This window comes from Oryctolagus cuniculus, chromosome 7 (genome assembly GCF_051225735.1).
Source record: "Oryctolagus cuniculus isolate XC-2025 breed Fujian yellow rabbit chromosome 7, ASM5122573v1, whole genome shotgun sequence".
In the NCBI taxonomy this organism is placed as follows: Eukaryota; Metazoa; Chordata; class Mammalia; order Lagomorpha; family Leporidae; genus Oryctolagus; species Oryctolagus cuniculus.
Window position 1 is genome coordinate 156446058 of NC_142873.1, and position 9957 is coordinate 156456014.

Here is a 9957-nt window from a genome sequence, read left to right on the forward strand (position 1 = left end):
GTCTCTCTCTCACTGTCCACTCCACCTGTCAAAAAATTTTAAAATTTTTAAAAAATCAAAAGGCAAAGGATTTCAACAGACATTTCTTAAAGACACACAACTGGCCAAACAGCATAGGAAAAGACGTCCCACGTAATTCACCAGCAGGAAATGCAAATCAAAGCTACTTGATCCTCTTAAGATGCCTACTATTTTTTTTTTTTTTTTTACAGGCAGAGTGGACAGTGAGAGAGAGAGAGAGAAAGGCCTTCCTTTGCCGTTGGTTCACCCTCCAATGGCCGCCGCGGCTGGAGCGCTGCGGCCGGCACTCTGTGCTGATCAGAAGGCAGGAGCCAGGTGCTTCTCCTGGTCTCCCATGGGGTGCAGGGCCCAAGCACCTGGGCCATCCTCCACTGCACTCCCGGGCCACAGCAGAGAGCTGGCCTGGAAGAGGGGCAACCGGGACAGAATCCGGTGCCCAGACCGGGACTAGAACCCGGTGTGCCGGCACCGCAAGGTGGAGGATTAGCCTAGTGAGCCACGGCGCCGGCCCAAGATGCCTACTATTGTAACACACACATACACAAATACACACAGAGAAAACAGGCATTGGCAAGAGTGTAGAGAAATGGGAACACCATGCACTGTTGGCGAGAGTGTAAGTGGTGCAGCCACTCTGGACAACAGCAGGAGGTTCTTCAAAGAGTCCTCACTGGACTGAGACAAGTGAAAACACAAAGCCTTGCGTCTGACTTTCACAGAATTATTGGTAATAGCCCCAAAGCGGAAATAACCTGTCTACCAATGGGTGAACGGGAGAGCAAAATGATCCAGATAATGGGCTAATACTCAGCCCCAGAAAGAACGCAGCTCTGCCACCCACCACAGATGCACTGACAAACACCGTGCAAAACCAAAGACCCAAGCAGTCACACCTCGTATGAGTTCACTGAAACGAGACAGCGAGACTAGCAAATCCCCAGGCACAGCAAGTGGAGCAGTGGTGGTCAGGGGCTGCATCGAGGGGGAGAGGGGAGTGACTGCTGATGACTTGGGGCTTTGGGGGAGGGAGTTACTAAAAATGTTCTGAAATTAGGGGCTGGCACTGTGGCTGCCCCCAAGACGCCAGCATCCCACAGGTGCCCATCCCATTTGTGTCCCAGCTGCTCCACTTCCAATCCAGCTCCTTGTTAATGCGCCTGGAAAAACAGAGGATGATCCAAGAACTTGGGCCTCTGCCACCCCACATGGGAGACCCAGATGAAGCTCTTGGCTCCTGGCTTCGGCCTGCCCTACACCAGGTCGTTGCAGCCATCTGGGGAATAAACCAGCAGATAGAACATATCTTGATATGTTTCTCTCTCTCTCTCCCTCTCCCTCCTTTCCTCCCTCCCCCCTCCCTCCCTCTGTAGCTCTGATTTTCAAATAAATACATAAATCTTTTTTAAAAATGTTTTAAAACTGATAGTGGTAATGGCTGCATAATTCTGTGACTATATTAAAATGCTAAATTGTTTATATTAAAAGGGTTCATTTTATAGTATGTAAGTTATATATCAATAAAAATTGTAATAGAGCAATGAGCGTTGTAAGAGGAAACTATAAGAAATGAGGCAGGGCTGGGGCCGGCGCTGTGGAGTAGCAGGTGAAGCCACCACCTGCAGCAGTGGCATCCCCTATGGGCACCGATTCAAGTCCTGGCTGCTCCATTTCCGATCCAGCTCTCTGCTATGTCCTGGGAGAGCAGTAGAAGATGGCCCACGTCCTTGGGCCCCTGCACCTGCGTGGGAGACCAGAAGAAGCTCCTGACTCCTGGCTTCGGATCAGCCCAGCTCTATCCATTGTGGCCAATTGGGGAGTGAACCAGCAGATGGAAGACCTCTCTCTCTCTGCCTCTCATTCTCTCTCTGTGTAAATCTTGGAAGGAAGGAAGGAAGGAAGGAAGGAAGGAAGGAAGGAAGGAAGGAAGGAAGAAGGAGCCAGCCGCTGTGGCATAGCAAGTAAAGCTGCCACCTGCAGTGTCGGCATCACATAGGGCGCCAGTTCAAGTCCCGGCTGCTCCACTTCCAATCCAGCTCTCTGCTTTGGCCTGGGAAGGCAGTGGAAAATGGACCAAGTCCTTGGGCCCCTGCACCCCTGTGGGAGACCGGGAAGAAGCTCCTGGCTTCGGGTCGGCTCAGCTCCGGCTGTTGCTGCCATCTGGGGAGTGAACCAGCGGATGGAAGACCTCTCTGTCTCTGCCTCTGCCTCTCTGTAACTTTGCCTTCCAAATAAATAAATCTTTTAAAAAAGAAAAAAATTTATTTAAAAAATGAGGAAGTGAGGGAAGAATAACAGGAAATCAGGAAATATAGAGTGCCAACCTTGCTGGCTCTTATTCCCCGAACTGTGACCCCTCCCCCCACTTCCTGTGGTCACTACCTTATTCCCCGAACTCTGATCCCCCCCCTTCCTGTGGTCACTACCCTTTGCCTCTTCACTTCCTGATGTCCCACCTGCTCTGAGACTGGCCCCACAATTTGATCCAACTTTCCATGGTTCCCTCTCATCCACTTTGGACAACCACTATCCTCGGCCTATCCTACTCCCAATCTCTATTACTGACTATAAGGAAAAAAAACATAGGTCTGGGGGCCAGCGCTGTGGCACAGTACCACAAGCCTCAGCCTGCCGTACCAGCATCCCATATGGGCACTGGTTCAAGTCCCAGCTGCTCCACTTCCCATACAGCTCTCCGCTAATGGCCTGGGAAAGCAGTAGAAGATGGCCCAAGTGCTTGGGCCCCTGCACCCACGTGGGAGACCTGGAAGAAGCTCCCAGCTCCTGGCTTCTGATCGGCCCAGCTCCAGCTGTTGAGGCCATCGGGGGAATGAACTAGCAGATGGAAGACCTCTCTCTGTCTCTCCCTCCCTCTGTAACTCTACCTCTCAAATACATAAAATAAATCTTAAAAAAAAAGTCTGCCTTTCCCACGCCACGTGGACTCACGTGTCTCTCCCGCCGCCTGCCAGTGCCCACTCCACCCTGACTCCAGCAGCCTTCCCCACGCTCCTCAGACCTCGATGCCCACACCTCCTCCCGCGCGACACCCAGGCCAGTCAAGTATCATCAGGCGTTTGCTTCAGCACCTCCTGCTGCCCGGAAAGCCCTCCTCTGCCTCCTTGCCCAAAACTCACCATTGTCCACCGCCAAGACTGACCACATCTTCCCCACGAGGCTTCGCCTGGCTCCTTGCAGCCACGGAGTCTCCACCCCCTCCCAGCTCCCAGCAACAGGCACAGGACCTGCCCGCAGGTGATTTGGACATACAGTTTCCTTGTCCACCTGCATTTTCGACACATAGTAACGGTACATCCGAGTGGGGTACCATGTGATATAACACACATATACAGCATGTAATGACCAGATCAGGGTGATTAGCACGTCCATCGCATCATTTATTTCTGGTGTGGGAACATTCCAGGTCCTCTCTGCTAGTTACTCCACGTACACAATGAATTGCTGTTGACCACAGCTATCGTACTGAGCCACAGGGCAGAAGTCACTGGTCCTAACCAGCGGCATCCCCTGTCCCCATTAGCCATCCTCGCTCCGTCCCCCATCCCAACTCTCAACATTCTTAGTAACACACGGGCTCCTAAGCACTAAGACAGGGAGAACATCCTTTCACTCTGTCTTCCCGGCATTGGGCACAGCCATAATCAATACTTACATGGTGATGGTGCCGTGGCGTAGCGGGTAAAGCCGCCACCTGCAGCACCGGCAGCCTGTATGGGAGTCCCGACTGCTCCGCTTCCCATCCAGCTCCCTGTTAATGAGCTTGGGAAAGCAGCGGAGAATGGCCCAAGTCTTTGGGCCCCTGCACCCACATGGGAGACCCAAAAGAAGCTCCTGGTTCCTGGCTTTGGCCCTGGCCTGGCCTCAGCCGTTGTGGCCATCTGGGGAATGAACCAGTGAATGAAAGATATCTCTCTCTTTTTTCTCTCACTCTCTCCTTCTCCCTCTAATTCCTTCAAATTAAAAAAAAAAAGTCTTTAAGAAAACATAGCATATATAGCAAAAATCATCCAACCAAAGAAAATTATGTCTGTGAGAATGATAAGTGGCTGCTGCTGCCATAAGACCCTTGAAGGAACCAACTAAGGTTTCCCGGGTGTCCCCAGTAGCCCTGACCCCGGGCTTCCGCTGCTCACTCGGCGCGGGCTCTGGGGCTGAGCAGCCCATGTTCAAGTCTCGCTGTTGCTGTCACCATTGCCATTGACCGGCTCCGTGTCTGCATGTATGTTACTGGGGCTCTTAGAAACGTTTCCATAATTCACGAATGGTTCCTGCCTCGTGGCTTTGTCGTACGTATTGGCTGAAACAGAGCCAGTGAGCTGTGGGCACGCCGTAAACCGTCAGTGCTGGGTTGCTGCTGTTAACATCACCCATCCATAGCCTTAGTCACATTCACTCCTGTGGGGCAATCCAGCTCAGACAAAACTGCTCCACATTAACCCAACTCACAAGCGGCCGGGGAGCAAATACTTCACTTACCGTGGGAAGTGGCTTTCTAGTGCTTCAGGTGCATTTTTGCTATCCAGGGCATGTCCTTGTTGGGCGTGAGACACCTGGGATGCTGGGAGGTCGCTGCACCCAAGGAGGGAAGCAGGGCGGGACACACTTCAGACTGTGTAGGAATGAGGCCCCTGACTCACGGCGGGGTCACACTGAGTGAGACCAGGGTGCTCGGGCCCCGCAGAGCACATATCTCTCACTTGCTCTGCGCTGGCTCCCCGCTGCCTGACTCACACAGCAGGTACTCGACAAATATTTGTCAGCTAAAGGAATTCCTTGGGCAGGGCAGACTTAACAACCCCTTGTGCCCTTCCTCCTCCTTTCTAGGCTCCAGACAAGCCTCTCCTTGGGGCAGGGCATCGCAGGCAGCTGCTTAACCCGCTACGCCACAGCGCCAGCCCCGTAAGATGAATCTCAAGTCACTGTCCACTTGGCCAAGTCCCTCCTGCACTCCAATCGTTGGGGTCTGGGGGGCACAGCCAGGCTTCCTTGTAGGGTCCCATTCAGACTTAGGTAGCGGGGATGGAGTCCTCTCTCTCCCCCCTTGTCCTCCCCAGGATGACTCCGGCAAGCTGCAACCTGGCAGGCCCGCTCTCAGACGCCAGAAATATGACAAATATTCAGACAGGCCCCTGGAATTTAAAGCACAGGCGGTGGACTGCGGAGTGTGCTTCCCAACCTTAGGTGCGCCTCCCTCAAGGGAGAGGGAATCCTGCATCCAGCCACATCTGAGGGTGCTGGCTGTTTGCAGAATGAATACATGAACCCAACTTTAATGTGCTATGACCATTTCATTCTTCAAGTAACATGAAGGTGTATTTAACACAAGGGGTTTTCTATCTTGTTCCTAATCATTATTTTTGTTTTCCTTGAAAGGCAGAGAGACAAATGGAGATAAATTTTCCATTCACTGGTTCATTGCCCACATGCCCACAACAGGCAGGGCTGGGTGAGGCTGAGCTCAGGAGCCCAAAAACCAACCTGGGTCTCCCACGTGGGTGGCAGGGGCCCAAGCACTGGTGCCATCACCAGCTGCCTCCCAGGGTGCACGTTAGCAGGCAGCTGGAGCAGAAGCGGAGCAGCCAGAGCCCAGACCAGGGATGTGGGCGTCCGACCGCCATCTTAACCACAGCACCAAACCCTCACTCTGGGATTTCAATGACTTTAGAAAGTTCTTGCTTTCTTGTCTAAGGGGCTTAAAGTGAGGTTCAACTTTAATTTCAAGTTCAACTTATTTTTTTTAAGTTACTTATTTGCTTAATTACTTGAGAGATAGACAAAAAATGAGACACACATACATGGCAGGGGGGGGGGGGAGAAACTCTCCAAATGCCTGCAACAACCCCCAATCTTAGCCAGAGAGGGGACCCAGGATTGCATCTCCCGTGTGGGTAGAGGAACCCAAGCACTTGGGCCATCACCCTTGCATCCCAGGAGCTGTGTTGGCAGGAACCAGAGCCAGGTATGGAGCCCAGGCACTCTAACATGCGACACAGGTGTCTTGATTGGCACCTTGCCTCCCACCCCCCACCCCCAAATCAGAGTAACGTAGTAACAAGGGCTTGATGTTGGAGTCTGAACTGTTTAGGAACCCCAGTTTTGGCACGTCCTGAAATAATGGCATATAATTCACGGGTCTTGCGACGGTGAAATGAGGCAGCTCCTGCCGTTGCTGGCGCACGGGGAGGGGAGGGAGGTGGTGACGTCCTTTCTCCTTGGCTGGGCCACCCACTGTCCCGCCAAGGCGCGAGGGGGTCACTCTCATCCTAGGGTACAGAGGCACCCCTGTGCTGCTCACTTCAGAGAAAGGAGGGAGTGGATTCCTGCTGGCTCCGTCTAGTCTCAGCCTCCTCATGCTTGGACACACTTTTTAAAATGTGCTTTTCTATTGAATGCCATTTGGTTCTTACACACCAGAGCAATGAATAGGGCCCCTCACCAAGTCTCTAACAGAGTGGATCTGTATTAAATACCCAAAGTACAACAAAAACTCCTAGCAGCTCATGAAGATTTCAGGGCCTCGAAAACTGGCAAGGATCTCAGGGAAATCACAGGGAAATTTGCCTGCCGCATGATTAATTCTGGCCAGATTGGTGCCGGAAAATCACATGTGGGCCAGCGGCAAGCAACAGCTTGCAGAATTTCACAAAAATAAACGGACCGACGGGAGGGGCCCGGGAGGACGTGATGTGGGGGAAAGTTCAGGGTGAGGGTGGGGCAAACGCCAGATGGGTGCACAACAGATCTGCTTTTGGAGCCTGGAAGATCCAGAGAGATGGCACACGGGGCCGGATTATAAAAGCAAATTAGACTAGAGCTCTAGTGAGGGACACCCTGTACGGCGGAGGATCCCAGAGAAGCACAGTGAAATGCATGACCATGATCACCCCCAGGCCAGCCTGCAACAATCCGGCTGAGCTCAATGAAGTTATTCATCCCCATTCAAGTTGTGGCACTCATTGTCCTCAGACAAAAAACCCTGCAGACCCCTGTCTGCAGCCCCTCATCTGCAGCCCCTCGGCTGGGCCCCAGCTAGCCCGAGAAGGTCTCAGCCCCAAAGCGGCTGCTTGTTCTGACAGGCTGGATGCAGCCCCCTCCCAGACTGACTGACACTCCAGAGCTGGCTTAAGATAATGACAGCCAGGCGCTCTCTCTCTGGGTGACAGAGGATGTGGCTTAGCCATCAGCTGTCTGTCCTGGGAGGCACCTGGCTCAGGTGGGGGAGGATGGGGGGAGGAAGCCCTCACCTTGCTCTGGGGCACACAAAGTGGTGTCCCGTGCACCCTGTCTGGGCACCACGGAAGTACAGCGGAAACCCAGCCCCGTCTGCTTCCTGGTGGTGGGAGAACTTCCAAAGATAGGACTGCCCCGAATAGCTGCCGGGCTCTCCAAAGAGAGGTGCCCGCTTAGGACTGCCCTGCCCTCCGTGTGATTTTCCCGTGTACAATTATGGGTGCCTACGTTGGGTCTGTCCTGCCTACAAGCCCCTCCCTCTGCAAGGATTCCTCTGGGTCCTCAGCCCCAGAGATCACACGCCAGTTGGTCCACTTACAAGTCCCCCAACCCACATTCAGTGAGCAACTACTATGTGCGCAGGCGGCTGTGGGCACCCCGAGGCGAGACGTGCCTGGGGAAGCAGATTAAACATCCTAGAAAACAAGATATTGACAAAAGTTCGGGGTGGGGGGTGGGGGGGAGTGGCCCAAGGCAGCAACGGAGCAGAAATGGGCCCGGAGTGAGAAGAAGGAAGAAGGGACCCTCAGGGAGGGCAAGGTGTGGACAAGAGGCCAGCAGTGCCCCCCATCTTTGGGCCACAGCCATTTAAAGCCTAAGGAGTCACTAATTCAGCCACTAACCTTGTTGGCCAAGTTCAACACGCAGCCCCCAGCTCACTTCAACCTCCGTTCACAAGTATGCTCCCTGGCACAGGCCGCTAAAACGCCCCCCAACCGGGGTGGCACCCCCAGCCTGCTCCAAGGGGACGCTAAGGCCATGGTCCCGGGGCAACCTCCAGCCGCGCCCCAACCCTGCTGAGTGTCCCGCCTGATTCCACGGGACAAACTTCCCCCGGGATCACGCGCATCTCTGCGTCACCTGCCAGCGAGGAAAGCCAGCCGCCCGGGCGCACTGAGGAAGGCTCCCCCGACCCCCACGCTAGGGAGCTGGCTCGGAGGGAGGCTCCCTCGCTGCCCACCCTGGCTGCCCGCGGATTCCAGGGCTCCTCCCGCCACCACGCTCAGCCGCTGCCGCTGCTCCTCCAGGGCGCACGCAAGCACAGCCTCGGGCTCCCCCGCGTTGCCCCTCGGGCAACCTCCAGGGCCAGGCCCCGTGCCTGCTGTGGGTCTCCCCGCCCGTCTCCACCCGCCGCCCGCTTACCTCCCGCCGCCGCCGGCGCCCAGAGCCCTGCACTGCCCAGGAGCAGCAGCAGAATGCGCGCCTTCCACATCTCGCCGCTTCACTCGTGCGCTTGGAGCCGCAGTCGTCGCGCGCGCAGGAGTTGGGAGAGGGGCTGGAAGAGTCCCTGGGGAGATGGCCACGTCCAGCCTGGAGGGGCGCAGGGAGCGAGAGACCCAGCGCGCCACGGTGCCCGGGCGCAAGGCGGTCGGACGGCGAACTTCGCAGCTGGCGACGTGGGCAGCGCAGTCAGCATTTATGCCTCCAGCCGAAGGCGGGGAGCGGGGCGGCGGTAAGGTGGTCTCAGCCCCGGCGCTAGGACCGCCCTCGGGCGCTCTTTGGCCGGCGCGTAAGCCGCGAACCCCCCGCCAGGTTTAAAGTTACAGCGCACCAGCTGCGGGGCCGCGCCGGTTTCTACGCTGTGCGCCAGCAGCCTGGGGAGCGGGTGTGCTCTCAGACTTGTGTGCTTTTTTGCTGTATTTATGATTCTGTTTTGAAGAGGCAGGCGCAAGGTCTTGTTAGGTCTGGAGCGAGAAGTGATCGCTTTCTTGTGTGGTCAGGACTGTTAGAACCAAGCCTGGCACTATTCCTTTTTAAATATTGAATTCGATGGTTTAAAAAAATTTTTTTTCTTGGCTGTCAACTGGGTGGGCCCGAGGCGATTCACGCTGGTCAATCGCACTCTTGTCTAGGGGACCCCGGGCCGGAAGGGCCCCAAAAGCTGGCCAGAGGAGAGGTCAGTAGCCTCGGTTTTGGGAAACAAGCTAAGCTCCATCCACGTCTCCCTCGCCGAGCTGGGAGTGGGGCGCTGTGAGGCTGGGGCCAGGCACAGGTGGCTCCACGTCCAGCTCCCTCCTACGCCCTTTTTAACCCTGGAGTTGGATCCTGCAATGGCCTTTTTGCTCCTTGAAGGGGCCTTGCTTTGACCTCAGGCAACAGCGACAGGAGTGTTGGACTTAAATGTTTTTTTGAAGAACCACAATTTGGGGAGTGGTCTCTGCCCCACCCCTGGATGATCAGCTGCCATTCAGCCAATGAACCAGAGACTGAAAGCCCCAAGCTCCACTGAGGGGTGGGAGGCCATGAAAATGGGTTGTTTTCAGCTTGTTATCTTTGACACCACATGTACTTTGTCCTAAGAATCACTCAGGGAACTTGTTCTAGAAGATTCTAGAAGCTCAGATCCTGGAGTTTGCACCCCAGACCACTGGATCTGACCCTTGGGGAATTCCTATTTTAAACTGGTGTCACTGGGCTTCCTAGACCTGGCCCTTCTCAGCAAGAGTCTCTGGGGGGGGGGGGGGGTGATTAGCAGGCAGGTGCGGGGTGGGGGTGGGGGTCTGAGCAGGCAGATTCTGCAGGGCTTAAACATTGCCCCAGAGTCCTGAGCCTATGGGATCAGAGCTGAGCCCTGAAAGTTGGGAAAACAATGGCTAGGGAGGGGGCACAGGCTTTCCTGAGTGACACACCTTGTATTGTCTCTGCTGGACAGAACTGGCCTTGTCTGTCCTCCTGTTAGATAGGGAG

General features: G+C 55.0%; 1 protein-coding gene across 2 annotated transcripts in view; it reads right to left on the reverse strand.

Annotated features, from left to right (window-relative positions):
* PDPN (podoplanin) overlaps window positions 1–8866 on the reverse strand; it is a 32078-nt gene extending 23212 nt beyond the window's left edge. The window contains exon 1 of one of the 2 annotated variants that reach the window (XM_008275368.5): window positions 8413–8866. In XM_008275368.5, coding sequence (XP_008273590.2) covers window positions 8413–8482 — 70 coding nt within the window. In that variant the 5' untranslated portion in view covers window positions 8483–8866. The remainder of the gene's footprint in view (window positions 1–8412) is intronic. The other variant, XM_008275367.5, reaches the window with a different exon arrangement.
* Between the last annotated feature and the right edge of the window lie 1091 nt (window positions 8867–9957).